General features: G+C 35.6%; 1 protein-coding gene across 5 annotated transcripts in view; it reads right to left on the reverse strand.

Moving 5' to 3' along the window:
* Nucleotides 1-24,654, reverse strand: part of GK (glycerol kinase) — a 34,615-nt gene that overhangs the window by 4,216 nt on the left and 5,745 nt on the right. Inside the window, exons 2-21 of one of the 5 annotated variants that reach the window (XM_084226547.1) lie at nucleotides 23,730-23,777; nucleotides 22,651-22,724; nucleotides 21,959-22,065; nucleotides 21,335-21,412; nucleotides 20,284-20,363; nucleotides 19,183-19,320; nucleotides 18,659-18,768; nucleotides 17,914-17,980; nucleotides 17,296-17,313; nucleotides 15,455-15,490; nucleotides 14,798-14,865; nucleotides 13,414-13,456; nucleotides 12,665-12,745; nucleotides 10,700-10,778; nucleotides 8,762-8,858; nucleotides 7,144-7,228; nucleotides 3,761-3,881; nucleotides 3,432-3,575; nucleotides 2,760-2,837; nucleotides 1,270-1,356 (exon numbers count right to left, since the gene is read on the reverse strand). In XM_084226547.1, coding sequence (XP_084082673.1) covers nucleotides 1,270-1,356; nucleotides 2,760-2,837; nucleotides 3,432-3,575; nucleotides 3,761-3,881; nucleotides 7,144-7,228; nucleotides 8,762-8,858; nucleotides 10,700-10,778; nucleotides 12,665-12,745; nucleotides 13,414-13,456; nucleotides 14,798-14,865; nucleotides 15,455-15,490; nucleotides 17,296-17,313; nucleotides 17,914-17,980; nucleotides 18,659-18,768; nucleotides 19,183-19,320; nucleotides 20,284-20,363; nucleotides 21,335-21,412; nucleotides 21,959-22,065; nucleotides 22,651-22,724; nucleotides 23,730-23,777 — 1,639 coding nt within the window. The remainder of the gene's footprint in view (nucleotides 1-1,269; nucleotides 1,357-2,759; nucleotides 2,838-3,431; nucleotides 3,576-3,760; nucleotides 3,882-7,143; nucleotides 7,229-8,761; nucleotides 8,859-10,699; nucleotides 10,779-12,664; nucleotides 12,746-13,413; nucleotides 13,457-14,797; nucleotides 14,866-15,454; nucleotides 15,491-17,295; nucleotides 17,314-17,913; nucleotides 17,981-18,658; nucleotides 18,769-19,182; nucleotides 19,321-20,283; nucleotides 20,364-21,334; nucleotides 21,413-21,958; nucleotides 22,066-22,650; nucleotides 22,725-23,729; nucleotides 23,778-24,654) is intronic. The other 4 variants (XM_084226549.1, XM_084226548.1, XM_084226551.1 and 1 more) reach the window with 4 other exon arrangements.

Genomic DNA, 24,654 nt, shown 5'->3' on the forward strand with positions numbered 1-24,654 from the left:
ACACTCTATGTGGTGAAGCACCTGACCTGGAATTTATATTCATGTTACTTTGTTCAGCTTGTTAAAAATTTACCCACTTACTCCCAGCTGGCTTTATTTTATTCTTCATAATATAGATATTTCTCACTCACAGATACATTCCAGAATTAGTAAATAACTGAAAATCCATTTGTTCTTTTTGATTTTTGCCTAGCACTTGCTTAGCTTGATTTTAGTTCTCCTACAAGCTGCAACCATCTCTTCCATGCATGGAAAATCGAATAGTTAATTCAGGCTGAATGAGTAGAAACAAAATACAAACACATCACCACAGGAGCGTGCTAGAGTCCTCAACTGGCTGTTTAATTAACACCTCCTTGCTTATCCCTCCAAAACCAAAACAAAACCAGAAAACTAAAAAACCCCAAAACTTACTAAGCAGTAACAATGACTATACTGTAAAATAGTATCTCTGCAATGAAATTCTGAGATAAGGAATAAATTACATCATCAAACAAACTTCCTTTTCTTACTTTAAGAATATCTTAATGAAATGTCTTACTTCTGGCATAAGTAACTGTCATCTACATTAAGAATTTTTTTTTTTTAAATAACTTGTACATTAACAGGTTGAAGATGCATCTTCATTGCATATGCACACAGTCCCTTCCCAGTTTTGCAGTTAAGCCTTTTAGGGTCTCTTCTTTTTAAACTAAATTAATTCACTTATCCATCAAGAGCAAAGTACAAGAAGAATGTTTTATAGATTTAGTAGTTGAAGATTTCTAACAATACAATAGTTTCAAGGGGTCCAGAAAAATCAGATGGGTGCATGAAGCCTTTCAGGGACAGAATAGTTTTCACTTAATTTAAACAAGGTCCTCAAAATAATTAAAAACAGTGCAAGAAGAAATACAGGATAAAGGATGGAACCTTATTCTATCTGCCACGCATACTGTAAAGCTGGCAATGCATAACTCTGCTAGGCTGCTCCAGCCTGTATCCCTTTTATAAACTGTGTGCAATCTGCAGAGACAAAGGAGAGTCCAAGGTTTCATGTGCATCCAACAACTACAAATTAAATGGCACATGAGGATGGATTTGAGATGGCATTCCCTTGGTTCCCTTAGGCACATTATGCCCGATTCACACCCTCAAACGTTTGTGTGCATGAACAACAAAAAGCATCAGTCATTTTTGCTAGAAACAGACAGATGGAATACAGAAAAACCCAAAACTTAAAATAGTGCAGATAGTTTTTAAAGTGATCTAATTCAAATAATAACTAACCTGAGAGGTACTTTGCTCCGATTAACATTAGCATGCTAGTCATAACAAAAACACTGAAAGGCAGACTAGAGAAGATACTACTGTCACCTGATGGCATCCAGGGGATGGTGTTTCCAGTCAAGCAAATCAAAAGAGAAATATAAATTGCAGTATATGTGTTAAATATATATGAAAAGCAAAAAGTAACAAATGTAGTGACATTTGCAGAAGAACTAAAAAAATATTATGCATAAACCCCATAATAATTCAAAACAGGTTCTCTCTGTAAGAGTTCAAGTCCAAATTCCACTATCAGCACAATCTAGGTTGAGCCCATTTCTAGTATTCTCTGATCCCAACCTACCCCTAAAGTATCAAAGAACTAAGGAAAATAACATTTGCCCCCCAGGTGTTAGACCAGAAAATCACTAAAGTAAGTTTTGATAAACATATCTCTTCACATAAACTGAAGAAAAAACATTTAGATTTATTCACTGCAAGGCAGAAATTTTTATCCTAGTATGATAAGCATCAGGTTAGATGTAAGGTCATAAAGGTCAATACTGAAGGGAATCATATTGCTCATGTTAATTCACCTGTTTCCCTTCCCAATAGCCTTGGCAGAATTGTTTGTAAGCCACAGTGTTAAACAAAATATTAAACGAACATATAGGATGGCAAAAGGAAAATTTTAGCTTTCAAGAAGAAAGTGGCCACATGCAGCTTGAGGGCTCCAGCTGTGGATTTTGGATTGGGGGTGGAGTTTAAATTTTGAGGATTCTTTACTTAATACTTTTCATTTTAATAGGTTTTCCAATAAAGGGGAAATTAAATATAATTGATAAAGCCCATAAATGATGTCTTATATTATTACTCAGGACAAAAAACTTATCCCAAAATAGTACTAAAATAAACATTCAAATTATAGATCACAGGAAGACTGCAGGTTTAATTAACTCAAACGTGACAGATGAGAAAGCCCTCTACTACAGAAGAAAATTCTTGTTCAGGCCCTCAAAAGTGTTTTCATCTTTTCTGTATGTAAACAATAGGTCTGTGTAATTCTTTACTCTATGATAACTCCTTGCTCTTACCCGCTATGGGTCAAATAGATTTTAATATGGGTATCAATCCCTCCTTCCTACACAGCAAATTATGAAGGCAGATACAGCAAGCAAAACCACAGGATGGAACTTTTCTCCTTTGCAGCATGAGGTTATGGTATAAGAAGGTTTACAAAGTCTCTGTGCTCTAAGCATTGTGCTGTATCTCGTCTTGCAGGTGAGATTTTTTTCTTTTGCAAACCAGTGCCATCCTGCAAAACCTGCACTATTCAGGAGGAAGACCCAGATTTTCCTGCTTTGTTTCCACAGTGGATTTAAGTAATGACCTTTAAATCACTATAACAGTCCAGAGATGGCATAAACAGAAAAGGTCAACAAAAGCAAGATGAGCTCCCTAGGTTAACTGGCTAATTAATAACACTTGACCTGCATTAATTTTTGGTTTACCATTTGAACTGGCAGATGCCTCCCATCCCATAGACTTCATCACAGCTTTCTTCCACCTGGCATAGCGATATTCACTTTCTGAAATTATGAAATCAGAAAAGAGAAAAGCCTCTCAATGCACAGGAATGCAACCACAAATATTTGAGAACCAGATAAGGCAATATGAGTTTTTCACTCTTTTGCACAGTATCATTTGTTTGCACAGAGAAAGTAATATAAAATCCTTTTTTGAATACAAAAAAACTCCACCCCAAACCCCACACTTATGCATAGCAAGAAGAATAAAGAAATTTTCTTCATGTTCACCAGTAAGAAGATTTACAAGCAGGACAAAATTAAGCAATTGATATTTATGCAGAAACCCTTCAAATGCTGTCTTGAAGTAGGGATTTTAGAAGTAATTATAATCAAAATGGTAAGACAAAATTATGTACCAAAAATAAAGAAATAATTGAAAAGATAAAAAAACATTTACCTTGCACAGGGATTAATTATGTCAAGTGCACACTTTCCATTTCTACAAGTACTTGAGAACTGATGAGAAAGATAGCTAGCTAAAAAGCAATAATTAATATAGGCTTTTTAAAGCCAAAAGAAGAGTACCCAAAACCAGTCCTATCAATATTTGTAAAAAAATACGTTTGCAACTCAGATAACACAAAAAGGTTTTACCCTCTGGGTTTATCTGTGGTTCAAATCGTTCACATGTCACTGATGTCAAATCTCCAGGATTCAGACTCCAAACTTCAACACCTTCTGCAGCTCCTGCTGCCATAGCAGCTCCTAAAGCTGTTGTTTCAGCCATTGATGGCTTTACTGAAGCAAAACACAAAGACCATAATGATTTTTAAAGGAAGTCCCCTTGATGACATCAAAGCTAAAGACTGACATATCTATCAAGATACAACAACAAAGCAAGCTACCCAATTTGCTCTCAACAGCCATTACAAACTAACATTTTCAGCATTAAAAAGAAAGCAGGAGCTGTAAATTTATCTTACCTACTGGAATACAGAGAATGTCTGATTGGAGCTGCATGAGGATTTTGTTACTGGTCATTCCTCCATCTACTTGTAACTGACTTAGTGGAATCCCACAGTCTTTGTTCATAGCATCTAGAATCTTAAATAAGAGTAATACATGGTACAATTTAATTGCACAGAAATGCTCTGATAGTCTGTGAGTGTAAAACAATGATACTACAGCATTTGCTGAAGAGGGTTAAGTAGATCAGTCCTCTCTCCTATGTATTAAAAGGCACGACGGACATAATGACAACACAGTTTTGTTTAACACACAACATGTGCATTCTCTTCATTACAGCAATCCTAGTATAGGACACCTTTCTCCTCAGGTGCTCTGGATGTATCCTATGTGCTACTTATGTGGCCTAAAAGGAATTTTAAGAAAAGTTGATGAGAACATTTATCAAAGCTAACAAAGGAAGCAGAAATAATAAATGGAGTCCTTCAGTTGATCATCCTTTGTCTAGATAGTTTCTCTAATTTGATGGATTAAAAATTGAAGAATTAAAACATTTGAACTGGCAATCTGGAAGACTCTTCAGTAAGAACTGAGGAATGTTGAAATGTTTTGAAAGAGCAGCCCCTTCAAATATTTTCAATTAGTCGTTGAAAATGGAGGATTTTATATCAAACAAGACAGAGAGCAAAAATAGTGCAATTTTTAATAAAATTATGTTTACTTCATTTGGACCCAGTTTCTAGCTGAAAAGTATTGAAGTGTTTGCAAGGGATAATTACTTAAGATGGAGTATCTAATTCACTGATACCTCTCAATATGCTTTTTAGAGGCTTTCCTAAAAATGTAAGACTTGCCTCAAAGCTTAGTTATTAGTAACACTATGGCATTGTCCCATAATCAGCAATAAATACAGAATAGTGGTTTTTGTAGGGTTTTGTAAAAGCAGTCTTCTAAATGACTCATTTATGTTTTATAAGGGTAGTGCACAAGTTAGGCATTAACAAGTACAGTTTGATTTTCTCTCTGTAATTGTTCAGTGTATTTAAATAAAAAAAGAGGTGTATTTTTCTCAGCTTTAAATGACAAAGCAACACAGACCACAAAAAAAGACTAAAACTACAGTGCATTCTGCCCTGTTCTGTAGTTCACAAAGTACCCAGTAATACAATATTTACAAAGAATAGTCAGCATGCTACTTAAAAAAGAACAAAAATTGTAGACTTGCAAGATAGTGAAAACTACATAGAAATGAACTATCCAGGAGATCCTCCCAGTTTCCAGAAAGTAAGCCAGCAAGGTCCCTTATCAGAAGAATCTTTAAAGGAGCCAAAGGAACTGCCCAGGATAAATAAAGGTTAAAAATTACAAGGTAAAAAGAGTAAAGCCAGTTTTCATCATGGCAGCATTTGCCTATGGGCCCACACTATTCAATACACTAGAAATAAATTGAAAACCAGGATTCTTGCACAAAGTTTGCTGGAAGTACTATACTAGTACTTATTTCCTTCACATACATCACTTCACATTTGTCTAAGGTGATATTATCTGCCTTTTTAACCATTCAGAACTTCAGCACCATTGGAAGCTCTGGGTTTGTTTACCACTGTGTAAGAGCATGTTGGATCAGCATGCACTCAGCAGAGATTAAAAAAATAAAAAGAATGCTAGAAGCCAGGAAGGGATGAAGGAACAAAACAAATCATGGTCACGCTGCTGCTATATCTATTGTACGGAGGTGGGATGAAGACCAAGGATCCAAGTATGCAGATTTTGCCTCATGACAGCATTGTACAGCTCTTAGAACTGAAAAACTGCTTATTTTTCCAAAATTCCTTCTGGAAGAAAAAAATGTAACAAGTGTCATCTATCTGCATAAGAAAGAAGCTTTTTGGATAACAAGGTACTCAGAAGGAGTGAATGTCACAAACAGGCAAGAACTCCATTGAAGGTGACCTCCAATGAAGGGCTCTCCTGAAGACTTCCATTTTCACTGGAATTGAAAGAACTTTGTTTTTGACAAGGCAGAACTAATGATGTATCTTTACAAAAACATAAATGTATTTTACCTGTGTCGCTAGGATTTAACCTGTTCATTTAAGAGTGTCCAGTGCCTGATCAGGCACTCCTATCACTGGGATAAAATCACAGTGAGTAAAGTATGGGGAAGTGTTAGGTCTGTTCAAACAGTGAACTTCACCCTCACTCAGCCTGACAGCTTTGTTCCCCTCTCTCCTACTTCCAGCCACATGCTCTGCCTTGCATTCTGACATTTGCTGAATGCTTCTGTGAGGCAGCTGAGGTCATTAATCCAGCAGAAAAATAGCCCAGCAAAAAAAGGGATAATTTTCTGCTGGAAAGTTCACTGAGCTGTCACATGAGAGGGAATGGATGGGAGGATGGACAAGGAAAGAGGAGCAGACAACAAATCAGTTCAGTTGCCTGTAACTTTACCCTGACTTCTAGTACAAGGATTAGAAAATTAGAATGCTACTTCCAATTTCCTTCACAACCTTCTGAGGACTCAGAGGCTGTCAGCGCAGCTTCAAAAGCAGAAGCCTGGGTGAAATCTCTGTCAGTCTTTTTCAATAAGTACTTTATTCTATATCACTACAGAAACAGCACACTGCTTCCCTCATCTTACATGATTTGAGCAGGATGCTATTTTAAAAATCAGTATGTTTAAATATCACCAGTTTCATTCAGGTAATCAAATTAAGGCTTGACTGTTATCCTGCAAGGTCTAGGGATTTCATTTCCTCCTGTATTTGCACAGAACCCAGGGACTGCAAAAACAGGGAGGAGTAGATGGTGATATAAGGATTCAATGCTCACACTGATATCAACCTCTTTAATTTGGCTGGGGGATTAATTTCCTCTGTGAGAATTTTGGTTGGCTGCTACTGAATGCCAGCGGAGGCAGTGAAGGATGGAACAGGCAGGAAGTGAAGCCAGCTTTCCCTTGGTATGCTTGCTGGTGTCTTGCCTTCACTCTTTTTTGTTCTTGTGTATCAAAAGTGACATAAGCCATCTCTATCGCAGCAGACCATAAAGTGTAGTTTCCTACACCAATGAAGCTTTGTAGTTATGTCACTGGCCCTGCCATTCTAAACATTCTGTGTTCTGCCCCTCAAAATATTCACAAAATATGTTCACCTTATTTTACATGCTGGTAAAAAGCAGCATTAACACTCCAAAAAACTGTACTACACAATTTTAGATAAGTCCACAGGAGCAATTTTTCAACATTAGCAACAAGTAAAGACAACAATAGCATCCAAGCACAATATAAAGCATATGACTAATCTTCATTAAATTTTTTAAATCTCCTCTTTTCCTGAAGAGCTACAGTTCCTGTTATCACACTAATTTACAATGAATTTAGGACCTAATTTGCCTTTACCTCTCGTGTTTGAAAGCAGACTGCTTCTAGTGCAGCGAAGGCAATGTGGTTTTTATTTGTAAACTGAGTAAGGCCACAGATGATACTGTTGAAGAGAGAAAAAAAAACAATTAGGACACTCTTCTTTATCAGACATAAACCTATACTTCACACCTGGGTCCTCTTCAAATCTCATTCAGTTCTATTGTATGAAGACTACCTTTTTAATATTAAAAAGTTTGGTTTTTAAAATCTAAGCTCTCATTTTCCTGACAAAGTGTTTTCAAGGGTCGAATCAATACAGTTGCCATAAATCATTCGTACACACACAAACAGCCCCACAAATTCTAGTCTGTCTTTAAGAAAAAAAAAAAGGCTTGATTAAGGTCAATTGCTCTTCAAAAAATAATAGAATTTATCACTAAAATCTTAAAGAATTCTCTGTTTTAATTTCTTAAGGAATAGCCTATATGGGTCATTGCTGTTCTCTAAATGTTTGAAATTGTTTTCAGATCTAGTCTGATAATTAGTTGTTTCTGAACCTTCAAAGAGATTTTTGGGTATGGGAATTATGCTACATCTATACCATGAGTAAGCTGAATTGTGCCAATATATTCTGAACAGCAGAGCAAATAACCATCTTTTATTCTATTTCAACAGCTGAGGAACAGCACAGTAATACACAGAAATACTGCTGGATACATGCAAGTTCAAAGATACTAAAGGACATTTTTTATTGTTACCATTCCAAAGATCAGTTTTTAATCATTAAAAGTTAAGTATTCTGATATAAAAACTGTAAAAACATCTAATTCAGAGATTTTTCTTTTTCCTTAAAGAAAAAGATACATACAAGAAGCATCTGAATTCTAAAGATGCAACTACTTGAAACCTTGGGAACAAGCTAGCCTTTAAGACTTCTTTTCCCACTCTAGGAAAGTTATTTTTTAATTATATTTGTTATGCTTCCATGGCTGCTATGACATGTTATGATTCCAACAACAGTAGGCAAGCTAACCACAGCAGAAAACACAAATGAAAACCTATTGTTTGAACTATTACCAGGTGGTTCAGGCTGAACTACCAGGAAAAGGGCTGTAAAAAAAGGAGTAGAAAAGAATTTTCAATAGACTGGAAAGAAAGCGCTATACAAGGGGAAGGAGGCCAAGTGGGAAGGAATTACATGGCCTGAAACTGAACTCAAAAACACTAATCAGCACAAAATTATTCCTTTACTACTTTTGTTGCCTGACAGTTCCAGTTCACAGGAATGCAGACCTCTTCTTTTACTGTAGTGAGATAAAAACCCTTTCAAAACCAAATTTTTTTTCCCAGCCCTGCTGCTCCACACTGTTTTTTGGGGTTGTTTTTGTTTTTTTTTTTTTTTGAGAAGAGGGACAAGGAGAGGAGAGAAGGATCGATAGCTGGGCTAGCTAGTCCTTCCTTTCCTCCCAGTAGCAGTTGCTGTTTTGATCAGTTTAAATATAGAACAGAAACACAGTAGCTCACGAAAATACCACAGAGAATGATGTATCCAGACACATCAAGGCAACAAAAAGGAAAATTTCACATACCTGGAAGGAATATTTATAAAATTATTAAATCTCCCTGCAAGTGCAGTGTTCAGTCAGATCCTTACCCCCTTGCACTGGGTTCCCAGTATGGTGCATACAGTCCTGAAAATGCTGGCACAAAGTAGCAGCCATAGGAAGTTCCCACCTCTGCAGCCAGTTTTTCTAATGCACAGACAAAACACTTACTTAGCTTTTCACAACTATACCAAAACTTAAAAGCAGCACTTTAAAGTGTTATTATTTAATTTAAAAAACATTCAGGATATCTTGGGTAGTTACAAATTTAATCCAGCCACGTATACAACTAGAAAATACAACTAATGCTGGCACTGGCTAACCAGTTTTCCTTTTGCAACAATATGAACAGAAGATGGAGTATAAGGAGTTGTGGGAAATGCAAAATGAAAAATCAAAACTGAAACCCAAAACTGTGTACTCAATGTTCTGACCTAGATTTTGTGAGGTTTTCAAATGTTATCTATCACATGGATAAAGAGTGCAACCTTCAAAGCAGTCCATAAGGTCACACTTTACTTGCATTTAAGTCAAGGCAAGCAAGTGAAACTGGATCAAGACCAAAGGGAGTTAAGAACTAAATTCCCACTAATTTCAAGTGGATTTAGAGCTCCAAATTGTCAGCTTATGTATTTAATCACAAAGCTAGCTAGAAGGAAATCTGAAGTTTCTTGATATGAGAATAATAACTGTAGATATATGAACTCCTCAATACCAAAGTATTTGTAATTAAAAAAAATATATTAAGACATTTAGAATGACAAAAGAGATAATTGCTAATGAACAGCTCTTTCCTATAACAAGAAAGGAGCATTTTCCTTCTGCTTTTGCAAATTTCTTTTGTTTGCATTGATCAGAGAAACATAGCAGGATAGGAAAGAAGTAGTAAAACATCTTCAAGAAGTCCTTCTAAATGGATTCTTTCATACAGACTCCACTTAATAAAAGGAGTGAAGGCAGAAGGAAAGACAAGTTCAGTGAAACAGGAAGAGATGATGAATCCCTATGTGACCTTAAAAACACTGACAAGGGTAAAGACCCTGAAACTCAAACCTCCCAAAGGTCTTGACAAACATGTGAAGAGGTATTGTAGTCTCAACAAATTGCTAATTTATGTGATTTAGTTTATGGCTAATTTAGTTTATATTCTTCTGTATGATCTTCAAAGCTTTCAGAAAAGCAGACTGATGCTCAAGTTTTTGCTGATCTTTGAAGTTTTATACTAAATTTTAAATGTTCCCACCTTTGATTAAGATATTAATTTATTAAAAATATGTAATTAATTTATTTTCAATCCTAAATCTCATTAAATCAGTAACTTTCAACTTTTGCCTCTGCATGCCTCTGGCATTTTTTATTTTCCAAATTTTGATATGTTCCTAGTTTTAATGTTACAATCCAGTTTGTTTCAGTTCATCTGAATTAGAAAACATCAGCTACACAAATGCTAAAGGATTACTGCATTTTCAGCTGAAACAGATTACCCTCCTCTACATCTCTTTAAGAGGCAACTTTGCAAACTGAGATCCCTAACTCAATGGATATGAAACCTACTACAGAAATATTACATTCACTTGCAGGGCCTCAGGTTCTCATGTTTATGACAAGAATATGCAAGTTTAGGATCAAATATATGCTAGTTTCTGTAATACAGACTTAAATACTCTTGGCTCTGGAAACTTCAACAAAAATCAGGAGATACTCTGTAAACATAGTATCTTCCTGAATATCTGCTAACCAGGGAAACTACTAAAAAGTACAGATTGCAACAGAACAAAGCTGACAAAGCCTTTCCAAGACTGTCTTGATAGGCTCTATGAAATACATGTATCAACAATAGTGAGCTCATGGATGCAAAGTAAATTTTTGTTGTGTTTAAACATAGCAAAATATATGCACCTTCCAGCTTAAATATTTTGAGCTTTCATTCACCGATAGAGACATCATGACATTGGAAAACTTAAAAAACTGTACAGCTCCATACTCACCAACTTCCAGTGAAGTCTTAGCAATACCCAGGTTGTCCCTCAGCCAGCGAACAACAGCCCCAGCTATTGCAACAGATCCCTGAAGGAAACAAAGCCACTCCTTTAGGAGACAGCAACTGGTAGCTTTGTGCTGCTTTTAAAAAACTTGGGGAGGAGAGGTCGCTGTGGCCTCCACCTTCAGGCTCACAGTCACAATCACAACCAAACCACAGAGTTTCTTGGCATCTGGAAGCTGCCATGTAAAAAGGGCAGCCTGTTACACTGACCCACGTAGAAAAGGTGCATATTGTATGCTTTTTTTCATAAGGGGAAGTTACAGTGACATTTCCTAAGTAGTCTTCTTGTCTTTCTAATTAATGTCTTCTGAATGTACAGTTATAAGGTTCAGTAGCTTCAGACTTCTTTTCCTGACACACAAATATTTTTATGTTTTGATGTAAAAAAACAAGACTAATTACGTCTAGTCTAAATACAAACATCCAGAAAGACAGAAATTTAGACACTTATGCATTTGCCAGCAAAATTGTTCTGTTGCCTCAGCAAATGGCCCTGAAGGGTTGCATCACATCACAGATGGATGGCATGGCTCCCATCTAGCCCCAAAGCCAAGTCCAGTAGACTAAGCTTCACATAAAACGGCAGCAGCTTTATATTTTCATTCCAACCGACTGCAAGAAGGGGCAGGGGTGTTTTCTAAGCAGCTGGCTATTACAAGACAGCAGTTTGATTAAAGGAAAAGGCTGAGTCCACATTTTCTGTCTCTCTGCAGTGTCTCAACCAGCAGACTGTAGGTGATTCTAGAATGGACAAAGCACACTTAATAGCTTCTGTTGAAGCCATGTTTTCAGACAAGATGATTAAAGACTTGGAGGTGAAGAAGAAGCAAAGTGCAGGTGTTTCAGCAGGAATTCAATGCAGGAATTCAATTCACTCTCAAGACAGTTTCAGGTCTTGCTTTAAGAACAAGGGTTAAAAATAAAACAAACCTCTCACACATCCACGCAAAACAAAAATCCCAGAGTTTGCCAGATCATGGCAAATGCAAGATTCACTTTCCTCAGAGAAGGAAAAGGAAATAAATGCAGCCTCCCACATCCTAATAAAGTACCATAAGCCAGAAACTGTTCTTGGAGTGAAGAAAATCCTGTGTTGTCTTTCACATGGAAAACACAGTCTATCTACAAAAGCTCAATATCAGCACTCAGTGCATGTGATTTGAGAATAATCATTATATTACAATACTTAGCACATTAAGCAGCACAGATGGAAAATTAATAATTTTGTTATTCTAAACAAAGCTTTGGTGCCAAATAGATGCTAAGTTGATCTGTGCTTCAGAAGCAGAGCTTTAGAACAATGAACTCCAAAGTTTAAGCATAAATACAATTTTCTATATAATTTGGATGCCTTTAGGCTTGTTTGGAGAGCTGAGAAACTAAATTCTGAAAGTAGGCACCTAAATGAGAGGTAAAAAAGCTAAATTATTAGAGGATTTTTTTTCCCAGAAATTTGATTCACATTTTTAGAAGTTAGAAGTAAAATCCATTAGAACAAAATAAAAAAATTAGCTATAACTTTATGATGAGGTAATAACTGAAACATTAGTGCTTTCTCCTTCTTATTTTAAACCTTCCTTATTATTACAAAATTTATGGTTTTTTTTTTTATACTTACTAAAGTACTAAAGTACTTACTAAAGATTTGAGAGACTGAGTAACAGAAAAAATGTTGTAGCCATCTAGCTCTGAAAGTATAAATGATGCAACGAAGAAATATTTTTTATTAGATTTCATGATATAGACTGGAGACAGGAATAACCAAAACCACACAGAAATCTTCAGGCACACAAGCATAACACAGAGCTAGTTTCATTTCTGCACAGCTGAAGACACCATAAAAATACCAGATAACAGAAGTAAATAAGAACATGTATCATTACAAAAAGGAAGAAAGTACTGAACTTACCTCTAGTGCATAAAAAGCAGGTTTGTCTTTGCCCATTTTGTAAGCTATTGTGGTTAAAAGACCATGCTCAGAAAACACAGACTAAATAGAGAAAGGGGAAAGAAAAAGCAAAGCATGAACAGAGGCAGAAAATATTTAAATAAAAACATTCAAATTATAATAAACAAGGGACCAAACCATCAAATGAAATACACAAAGTTTAAATAAAGTAAACTATCAGTAACTCTAAATAAACCTAAGATAGAACACTCAGATTGCTGGTGGCAATTCTTGTTTCCACAAGCTGCTGCAGATCTTTCCATCTTCCTTATAGAAAAGACTTGGGAGTCTTTAGGGGAAAATGTAAATGAGAAGGAAGCCACAGTTTTGCGCTATTTATTCAACTCCAACTACAAAGAAATGATGACAGAGAAGAAATAAAACAGCCAAGACAAGGAAGAAGGTGCGTGGTTAAATAACATAACACTTAATCCTGTCTGGATGACAAGAAGAAACATATACAAGGGAAGAGCAAGAAACCCAAGAAAATTTCTGTTTGGAAACTTAAGGAGGTAGAAAATGGAGTCTTTCAGAAACACCTTGAAAAAAATTAGTACTTTCATTCTTTCAGATTTCAGTACGTGCTTTTCCCTTTGTCTGGCAATATAATGTTGTTAATAAGTCTAAGAATGGCTAACATACAGTTGTGTTTCAGAACTTAAACAGATTGTGAAAAACAAAAAAGCAAACAACACAAAAATGCAACTGACCTTCTGACCTGTGTTGCACAGCAAGAAACAACCTGTTCCATACCTAGCATGAAAGCAAAGCAAAGTTAAAACCAGAACGTTTAAAGAATAACCTGTTACTGCAATCCATGAGTCCCCTGTGAAGAGTCAGGACACAACTTTTTAACCCTTGAAGATTTTGCTACCATTAACTGATGATACAACTATCCTCAAAAAGTTGATGTGAATGCAGCCTGAAGCTGAAAAATCTAGTCACAAGTCTTTCTCTCTTTTGTCTAACACTTGATCAAGGAGAGATATGGCTGAAAACTAAGTGTAAATTCCTCTTTGGTGACAGTGTTTACCTACTTCAATTTAAGCCGATTATGAGATCAACTTTATAAAATAAATATTTCACAATATTAAATGGTAAATTTTAAGAAACTTTGTTCCTGTCACAAAGAGGCTTTTCTTTAGACTTATCCCATTCAAAAATTTCTAAAAATGGCACATTTCCCATTTGAAGACCAAATCATATATGTGTGTGCATACACACTTATACAAGAACGCAGTTTAATATAAGGAGTACAAAATACCATAAACCACTCTAACTTACTCTAAGAAGTTATTATCAAGAAAAATATTCCTTACCTTTTTAAACCCCTCAACACTAATACCTTAAACCAGTCCTGAGACAACCTTCAGTTATAATTGGAAAAAGAAATAGTAAAGCAGTAACAGAAATAAATTAAAACAAGATAGACTAATATGTAACCATACCTGTGAAACTCCCACACTTGAGTGTGTATGTCCCTACATGCTTAATTAAACACCTGCTTGTAAATGGAACAGTGTCATTTCAGCAGACAGCTTCTCCTCCAATGATTTTTTGATTATACCAGTTGCCTGATTTAACTGATCAGCTATTTGTAACAAAGGACACTAATAGGCTGAGAAACAGGAAAAAGCAAACATAAAATTCTCCACTGAGCTGGACATAAAAGCAAAACTAAGCACTGCAATTGAAATAGACCTTTCCCATCTAGCAAAGCTGTGTCATTCAAGTCAATGCAATCTAACTCACTGTACTGTATTTGCTTAATCTTAGGTCACCACTTAAATGACATTGCAACTGTTTTAATCTGTGTTTTGAAGAATGTTAAAATGAAAACCCCACTGTCACATAGAAGTTTTCCTCACAGTGACTGTGTTCTAAAATATACCTCACAAGCCTTGTAACTTTAATATATTTATTACTTTATTTAAGAGTCAAGACATGGTTTACTTTGTGGGTCAACACGCTCAAAAGGTAGCTCTGTAATTACACGCTAATTACAAAAGTGTTTGGCAGTTGCTTGAAAGAGAACATAACACTAAATTCAAAACAGAGCAGGGTGTTTATCTTATTACTTTCCTAATAACTTACGTGTTTTTTGCTTGTCCATCTTGAAAGCACATTTGCCCAACAAGAGCAGCATGCTGGTCACCCAAGCACTGAAAGTGAAAGATTTTTTCCTTTAGCCAATGTCCTCACATGAATTACATATTTGTCTATAACTCTAATCTATTTGTAGCACGCTGATAATTGAAAGCAAGGAAGAACCTACAGAGAAAAGCTATGCTTTTTATTACTCTTTCCTCTGTAAGAACTACAAATGAAATGTGTTGTGCTACTTATGGTGAGCAATTTATATAAATAGAAACTAAAATTTACTATCTTTACACATTTTATTGGAAAAAGCTGAGAATTTGCCCAGCATTTCTGGATTTTGTATATACTTCTTTTATATATATGAAGCAGAGCTTCCTTCCATTTTATTATGTTACACATTTACTAAGAGAGACCAAGTTTCCAACTAAAGCTCCCGTTTGTATTTCCACAGCCAGACCTTAATAATAATGGATCAAGCCAAATAGTGATTCATCTACAAAAGTCTACTTTCAATTTTAACCTGAAGAAAAAAAATGAAAAACTTAATTCATAGCAGGATTCCCTCATCCTTAAAGCTTTTTCCTGTGAAGCTATGTTCATGCAGTTCCATCCAGGCTGTTGTGCCAAAATCTACGTTGAAGTAGGACTTACCCCAGAAATTGGTACACCTGTCAAAGCTCCAGATTCCTGTTTTGCAAAAAGAGAAAGAAAAACTCAGAGTTAGTTTTCCATGACTAGAATTGAAGGCAATGAAAAATAAGCTATACTTCTAATGCTCAAAGGAAAACAAAGAAGGGTCATGAAAGCAACACGGCTCAGTTCAGGCGTACACTTTGTTTCAGCTTAATGCAGCTCCTATCTAAACCACTAAGAAATGAAGAGCAGGAAGTTTTACAAACATAATTTATGTGACCTCAAAAGTTCCTAGCATAAATTTTCTTGAAATAATGCTATATAGAAAATCCAGTTCAGTGTAATTTGTGCAGTAAATGCAAAGTGTAAAATGCAGAAGTGCAAAATGGTAAAGTGATCAGGAAAAAACCATGGCTGTGGTGACATCCTAAGCAAAGGCAGATGCCTGATGTTAAGATACAGCATTTTAAGTCTCAAGTAGGCTTTCTTCCAAACACTACCAGAGTTTTTCTTTTACATTCCTGTTACAGAATCATAAAATCATTTAAATTGGAAAAGGCCTCTTAGATCATCATGTCCAACTGTTAACCCAGCACTGCCAAGTGCCACATCTATACATCTCCAAGGACGGTGACTCCACCACTCCTCTTGGCAGCCTGTTCCAATATTTGACAAGCTGTGAAGGCTCTTGTTTTATCACTCGTTACCTAGGAGAAGAGACTGACCCCACCTGGCTACAACCTCCTGTCAGGCAGTTATAGAGTGGTAAGTTCCCCTTCTGAGCCTCCTTTTCTCTAGGCCAAACACCCCCAGCTCCCTCAGCTGCTCCTCATCACTCCTGTGCTCCAGACCCTTCCCCAGCTCTGCTGCCCCTCTCTGGACTCACTCCAGCCCCTCAATGCCTTTGCTGTGATGAGGTGCCCAAAACTGGACACAGGATTTGAGGTGTGGCCTCACCAGTGCCGAGTACAAGGGACAATCCCTGCCCTGCTCCTGCTGCTGCACTATTGCTGACACAGGCCAGGTGCCTTTGGCCTCCCTGGCCCCCTGGGCACACCTGGATCATGTTCAGCTGCTGCAGACCAACACCCCCAGCTCCTTTTCCTCCAGGCACATTTCCAGCCACTCTTTCCCCAGCCTGTAGCTCTGCCTGGGGTTGTTGTGACCCAAGGGCAGGACCTGGCACTTGTTGAGTCTCACAGAATTGGTCTCAGCCCATCACTCCAGCCTGTCCAGATCCCTCCACAGACCCTTCCTGCTCTCCCAGCAGATCAACATTTCTGCCCAACTCAGTGTCATGTGCAAACTTAGTGAGGGTATCCTGAAAATTTTATTTTATTATTTAACTATTTCCTGACAATTTCTACTTGTTTCCTTAAATTGTTTTTTTGTGCAATTGTGAAAATGAGTTTTCAGTAAAGCCATGCAAGTGTATTTCCAATCTGAATTAATTCACATTTTAATTAACTGTATTTAAGGTAACTGTGTTTATAAATGCACTAAAAAGCTCTACATGAATCTGATGTTTAGCTACCATAGAATTAATATTTTTATAGAGAATGGACAGTTTTTCTCATTTATAAAATGCTATAGCTAACATTTATTAGCCAGTAATAAAATTTTTAGCTCGCTATAAAATAAATATTTAACAGTGTGGAAATTAGTACAAACATATACATTGAGATCACATTTTAGAAATAATTTTGGCATGAACTTTAATTTTTTTATCTCAGATTTGGAAACACACAGCAAATTTATTGGCCTAGGAGTGCACTTTTTCTAATCCTTAAACCAATGAAAATGCACAGCATCTGAGCAGAATGAGTAAGGTGGTCAGCCTAATGGAAGCCTCTACTCACCCGGCTAGGACAGATTTTCTACAGCCAGCAAAAGGAAGAAAAAGAAAAAAAAATGGAAAGGGGAAGAGAAACAGAAGTTCACATTTAAAGTGAAGAGCAATTCTGTTCTGGTGGTCAGGCAGTATCTTTTTCCATTTACTTTGCTCATTCATCTTAATACAACTCACTCTCATCCAACCTTCACATAAATAAATGTCAGCAATGACTTCTAGTGGCATTTCCATTAACACATTACCAAAAATATTTCGGGGAAGTAAGAGTTCTATTTAAAAAAAAACATCTTGTAACTTGTCTTCACTACAAAATACACATATTCTTATTAACAATAGCTCAAATTACCAGAAAAAAGAATGCAAAAATCCCAACATCCAGTTTATCCGATCATGAAGTTCATTAATTAGATGCCACTGTGTCAGAAGAATTGGTGCTGCATTAAAGTAATCAAATACTCAACTTCCTATAATATTATATAACAGCAACTAACAGCTTACTAATCATAAACCAAACAATACTGGTCAAGAAAAAGCCATTAATCCTAATCTATGGAATTTGTCAAATCCAAATGGATACAGTTATATTTTTACAAGATGAATTTCACACAAATATTGGAAAACATACCATCACACCATAAATCTCAGAGGAGCTTCGTACATTTGGAAGTATTTCCATAGGAATTTCAAAGAACCTGAATACAACAAAAAATAATGTATATTATATAGTCAGTGCTAAATCAGAAAGCATTTTGCATTTATTTTCTTAAATAAGTTTAAACATAAGGAAAAAAAAATTAAAAAGGAACTTTTGTTTCTAGGTTTTAATCTATATGTTTTTCCACACTGAATTTTGGAGGAAAACAGCATATATTACAATCTTTGAGGACCTATCCAACTTTTTCACATAGAAATTCATGCCTTTTCCAACAATATCTTAATAATACACTTGTTAGTAAATTCAAATCTCAAATAGAGACACTATCATTCAAGCTGCTGAACCAATTTGATTAAGTAATAAAGACACTATTAAATCACAATATTCTGAGTTGGAAGGGACCCACAAGGATCTGAAATGATTGGACCATACAGGGATTGCACCCACAACCTGGGCATTATTAGCATCATGCTCTAATCAACTGAGCTAAATTGTTTCCATGAACCAGGCCTCCACCTACAGAAAGATTCTACTACTTTTATTTAATCCAGACCATTGTAAACTGGACATCCAGAGAACAATGAATTTTAGTTATTAATGTCAAGAGCAAATAGAACAGTACCTGCTGATCTTAGTTAGTTTAGATAAGAGATTCTTACCTTTAAACGAGTTAGAAACTATTTAAATGATAGTATTACTGAAAAACTGAGCTTACTTGCAGAGTTCAGGATCCCATTCCAAGGAATGAATGTTGAACAACATTGTTCTACTGGCATTGGTGACATCTGTACAGTGAATGCCTCCATTCGTTCCACCTGTCAAACTCTGAACAAAAAAAAATCCTAGCATTTGTCAAGGAGAAATATAGGTTTACGCCAACAAATTACAAAAAAATTTAAAAATCAAAGTTTCCACCTTGGGATTAGGAACTCTGGTATTTCTGCAACAACTAAACAGGCAGACCTAATACACCTTGCTAAAGTCCAAGATTTTTCTGAAAGTGTAAGCAAAGTTTTACAGCAAACTATAATGGTAAACTACACATAAGAATCAAGGAAAAAATATAATGGCTTAGGGACAGTAAAAGTTTGTCTTGCAATGAACCTAATTGGAATTTCTTTAGTAGCTTTTACTGACATCATTGTGTCATCAGTGGGCATCAAGTATCACATGCATGGAGATTTACATGATATGGAAAGTCATTGTAAGAAGAGTGATAATAAACTCACAAATACATACCCATATAAGCCATGAATCAATAGTCCCAAACATAGCTCTTCCATCGTCAACTGCTTTCTTAATCTCGTCCACATTATCCAAAAGCCACCGAAGTTTCACTGCACTAAAATAAGTGCTAAGTGGAAGACCGGTCTTAAACTGTAAAATACAAAAAAGTAATTTAAACACCATGCAAGTATCTTTTCCATAAATACTGTACTTATATGTAAAAATGGTGATAGTAAGGAGAAAAGAAAAAACACAAAGCTCAGAAAAATTCCATGAACTTCTGTAATTATTTAAATAAGTACAAAGCATACAACACACAAGTCTGAAAACATCAAAATCAAATGACCAGTGCAATAATAGGTTAAAGATCAAAGCTGATCCAAATGGAGTTCAAAGATCATAGAAAAAGTTGTTTGCAGAAGGCCTGTCTTATCTAGGATATCTCCATATGACTAGACAATAAGTAACAACAACAAAAATGGGCAGGACAACACAGGAAAGATGAAAATTGCATTCTACTAGAACTTGAAAATCAAGTAAGTTTATACACTTTTTAACATCAGTTTCCTGCCTGTAGGAAAACATATAATATAAAAAATACATAATATTTATTCTATTAGTAAAGGACAACACTAATCAAACAATTGTAACACTTTTCTACAAGCATTTAGTTTCCAATTTATTATATATATGCTCACAAAAAAAGAATGAACTTGCTCTTTATCTTCCTTGCTCTCAGATTGGATGCAACTAATTTCAATATTAAGGCATGAGAATAGATAATACATTTCATACCAGTAAATTATTCCCCTTTTCTTTTTCCTACTTGATCTTAATTTTTGTGTGTAACATTCATTTTACATTGGCTAGATAGCACAGGATTAGGTCTCACTTCCGTAGTGAGATATTAAATAAGTGTTAAACATTTCTTTTAAGGAAATTAAAAATTTTCTAGTCTCAGATTGGTGCGTTGTGCTCATTTTTCATTGTTTAACAAGCTAAGAAGGGACTAGAAACTACAAGCGACTTTGTTTAGGAGAATTTTAAACACATATATCCAAAACATTATGCATTGCAGCAGGTAACATTTAAATGTTTTGGAATATTTCCTACCTTTGAAAAAGTTTTGTTTTTTCCAGGAATTCTTTTAAGAAGATGTTCAACTGTTGACTGGGTTCTCAGGTCAAGCCACACTAAAACCATGAATAAAATTAATTGATCATGTGATTTAATACACAAAAAGTGACATGTTCAGCCTGCTTCTATGAAACCACAGCCCTTGCCAATGAATTCCTGTCTATATTTATCTTTTCATGTGGTTGAAAGAATATCGTATTGCCATTGTATTTTAAAGGTGCTGTTGTAAAAATTAAAATGATTAGATAAATTAATTTGATTTAGAAGATCAAATTATTTGAGAAAGAAGCAGGATTTTCCACAAGTAGGGTATTTACTTTATCAGAATATAAGCAAGTGACTAATGCTACTTCACAGCAGATGACTGTGATTAAACCAAGAGGTTAAAACAAATAGCAGGTTGATTATTTACTATTTCTATGTAAACTTTCTACTAAAAGACTGTGTTGTAGTTATCAAGGTATAGCTGGGTTTAAGATAAAGCTGTTAACTACATTTATTTTACTATAGAAGAGTCCTGGTTTTACAGTCATACTATGTCAAACTATATCTGGCACTTGACCTAAAAAAACAATTCTAGACAATTACAATTTGTCAGCTGACAATATCTGAAAAACTAAGGTAAGTTAAAAATAAAACTCTGAGTATTAATAAGTATTCATTAAGTCATCAATAACTAAACCTACTTATCATGATTTTCCTTTAAAGATAAATCACCAGCATCCTGAAAATTTCAAAGGAAGTGATTTGGTGCAAGTCAGAGCATTTTGTGCCAGGAACCCCCCAGAACCATAGTGGGGTTTTTTGAAAACTAATAAAGTGATTTATTAAGTAACAATTTTTATGGAATGGGCTTTTTTCAACTGCACTGGTATGTATGCAAATACACATCTTACAACACAGGTATCAAAAAAATCCAAGAAATTACTAGGCTAGGCCACAACCAGATTTGCACAGGAAACTACAGAAGCATTTTTTCCACAACATGATCATATTAAAATATTACATATTCAGAAAGCATAGTTACCAATAGCATTATAAAGAGGTTCTCCAGTTGTCTTGTCCCAAACCACTGTTGTTTCTCTCTGATTGGTGACTCCAATGGCTTCAGGACAAAACAGAAAGTATCCTTTTCAGAAGGTTTGTTTTCCCCTTTTGGGGGGGTGAGGGAGGGAACGGAGAGGCGGAGAGGAGGGAGGAACAGGTAAGCAGAAGAGGAAAGTAAATGGGAAATAAAAAGCTTCCAATTTTTTCAAGGCATAATCTAGAAATATTACTTCTAAGAACTCATCTTTGCTGATTAACCTACTTGCTCTAAACCTCTCTCTTTTTCAGCCACAAACTGAGACAGCAACAACACTGACACAGGAAAACAGCTTTCCTAAATTTAAGTCCTAAACTTAATTTCAGAATTTCTTCATCACTTGTCTCTGTGATTTTACAAGATCAGATTAAGTCTACTTTGTAGATTCTGCATTGCTAATACACACACTTATTTTCTCATTATTCTTCCCAAAAAACTACTTTCAAACAGAATTTAACATTTTGTTTGAGGCTAGCACATGCTGCCACCTTTTTATTTATTCACTTAAAAACTATGGTATCTGAATTGCTCAACCATAGCATGTTAAAGCTCTGAACCCATAAGTACCTCTTATGTTAGTGATGTCTATGTTCAGTTCTCTCATTTTCTCACAGGTCTTTTCCACACATTCATAGACAGAGTTTAATATTTCCTTCGGATCTTGTTCCACCCATCTTTAACAAACAGTAAACACCAGTTAATAAAAACGTACATAAAAAGAAAAAATAATACCAGTTTGAAAAACAAGCTGAGCATTTTAATACAAATATAACTACAAAACATGTTTTACATATCTACAAACAAAGAGTTTTGTTTTGTTTTGTTCTATACAGAGGGCATTGGCAGCAAATGGTAGGTCATTTAGGAACAAACAAAACCTCAGAAAACAAAGGAAGATACTTCTTCGACCAAGCTGAAGACTGTGATTTAAATGTAAAAATTATCAGTTTTATCACCTTAAATGAGATGTTAAATCTCATTTAAACTTTAGTTTTAAACTTCAACGTTTACATGTTAAAGTGTTAAATATGTAAATGAATGACCAGAGCCAAACACCAAGTACTTTTAGTTTCCGTAACTCAGGCACGTTCTGGACACCCAGTGGGAACTATTTCATGCCATTTTTTTCTGCCAGCTTTTTATAGCAGTTGCTGTGCTATTAAGAATTATTAATCAGCTTCAGTTTTGATGACTCATAGATAAAAATTCATAAGCTCTACCAAACTCTACACAAATGAAAAAATACAAAAAAATCATACCCTTCTTTAGGGAATTCTTGCTTTAGTTCCACTTGATGGTGACTCAAGAGCTCTGCTGTTGCTGCATTAAAAACCTGCAAATAAATTACACAATTGAATTTTCTACAAACACAGAAGTTTAAACAACAATAATTAACATTTATTATTTTGAACAAATGCAGTGCTGTGACAACAGATAGTAATTTTCTACAGTCAACCCCAATATCTATATAACAAGGACTCAGATATATACACTTTTAAAATTAAGATAGGCAAAGATTATATTGGCAAACTTTGCTGTCACTCTGTCAATTTTAACTGGGTTTTTTTTCCCATAATGGGTTGGAAAAGAACCAGATTTTTTCTTGTGGTGGTTGTAGAAGTTCAACTCCTGATGCATATTAGAATATTACTCAGTAAAATACCCACTGTTGTTGATAATAGCATTTCTTTAGCTCTTGCTGCGCCACTCTACTACCAGAGTTATCTGTGTGTTTTCTTGGGTTAGCACATTTTAGGAAGAGTGAAAATCTATGACAAAACATAGAAGGGATTAAGCTAAAGAACAAGAAAGTACCTAGGCAAAACCCATTTTGTTTCGAAACAAACTACAAGCAAGAGCTCATGAACAATCTGACAAGAAAAGAATGCCACTGCAGCAACACAACCCATCAAAAAAGAGAAGAACATGCAGAAAAGTGACTTAAATTTGGATCCTCTACAATAAAAACCAGCAGAGTAGAGAATCACGAGGACTCTATCAATGGGTGTTCTCAAGGAATCCCAAGTTAGAGGTTCTGCCTTGCAGTAGAAGCTCATGGAGAATGCACAACAACTCTCATTAACCAGCAGTGACCTGTTCCCAAAAGGAATCTCTGCTGAGGCCAAGCTGAGGGACACCCGGTGAAACATTCAACTGAAGTGTACAGTGAGTGAGCCAGAGTGCCTGGCTGGGCAGTGGTGGCAATCCTGGGGGAAGGGCTCTTTCTCCACAGCACCATGCAGAATCTTTTTGTGAAGAACGTTCTGGGACCTAGAAAGCAAAATCTAGCAGCAGGTTCAGGTGAACTGCAGAACATGCCAGTAGGACACCATCCTACCTTTTCATGGCAAGCAGAGCTGAGCCAGATTTGGAAACCACTCACATGCTAAAGAAAAAAAATTCAGTTTTATCTGTCCACCCTCTAGGATACAACTGAATCTATTCTATACTTGTTAATGCTCTCTTTTCATACCACAAATTTTAGGAGTTTCTCTTAAAGTTTATGGATTAAAAACTCTTGGTATCATCTACACAGTACACTTTACCCTGAAACTATTAAAACAACTCTGACAAAAAGGAGATGAAGTTCAAATTCTCCAGTTTCTTCATAACCTTAAAGAGCACCTTGAAAGTGAAAGTTTGAAGTTTGAAACATTTGACTTATATATTAGAACTGCAGAATAATTCAGGCTGAAAGGGACCTTGAGAGATCTCTAGTACAACCTCCTGCTCAAAGCAGGATCAGCAATGAGATTAGATCAGGTTGCTCAAGAACTTTTCTAAGCAAGTCTTGAAAACCTCCAGGGATGAAAACAGCCCAAACTCTGGAAAACACTGAAAGCTCCATTGCCCAGAAAAGAAGTCTTAAAAAGGTGTATGATCATCCTTTTCTGCTATCAGCTCAAAAGATTACATAGAAAGAGCACCACTGAATTATTTGTACTTTATTTACTTATCTGTGTTTCATCTATCAGCTCAGGCTTGACAGGAATCTATCCTATTAAAGAGAAAGCTCTGTGTCAGTACTACACATTAGGAAGCAACTTGCATAATGGGATATGGATCTCAAAATGCTACACAACATACTTAATGGAGAGGTTGTTTTGCATGTATGCAGTAAGATTTCTTTACTTGAAATTGCCTTTCTGCCAAAAGCATATTCAAATTTACTAGGATTTTAGAATAAAGACAGAGAGATAGAAGACTTTTTATTTAACCTGTATGTAATATGTTATGTATCCGACATACTAGCAATGTTAAAT

This window comes from Fringilla coelebs (genome assembly GCF_963513975.1).
Source record: "Fringilla coelebs genome assembly, chromosome: 2".
In the NCBI taxonomy this organism is placed as follows: domain Eukaryota; kingdom Metazoa; phylum Chordata; class Aves; order Passeriformes; family Fringillidae; genus Fringilla; species Fringilla coelebs.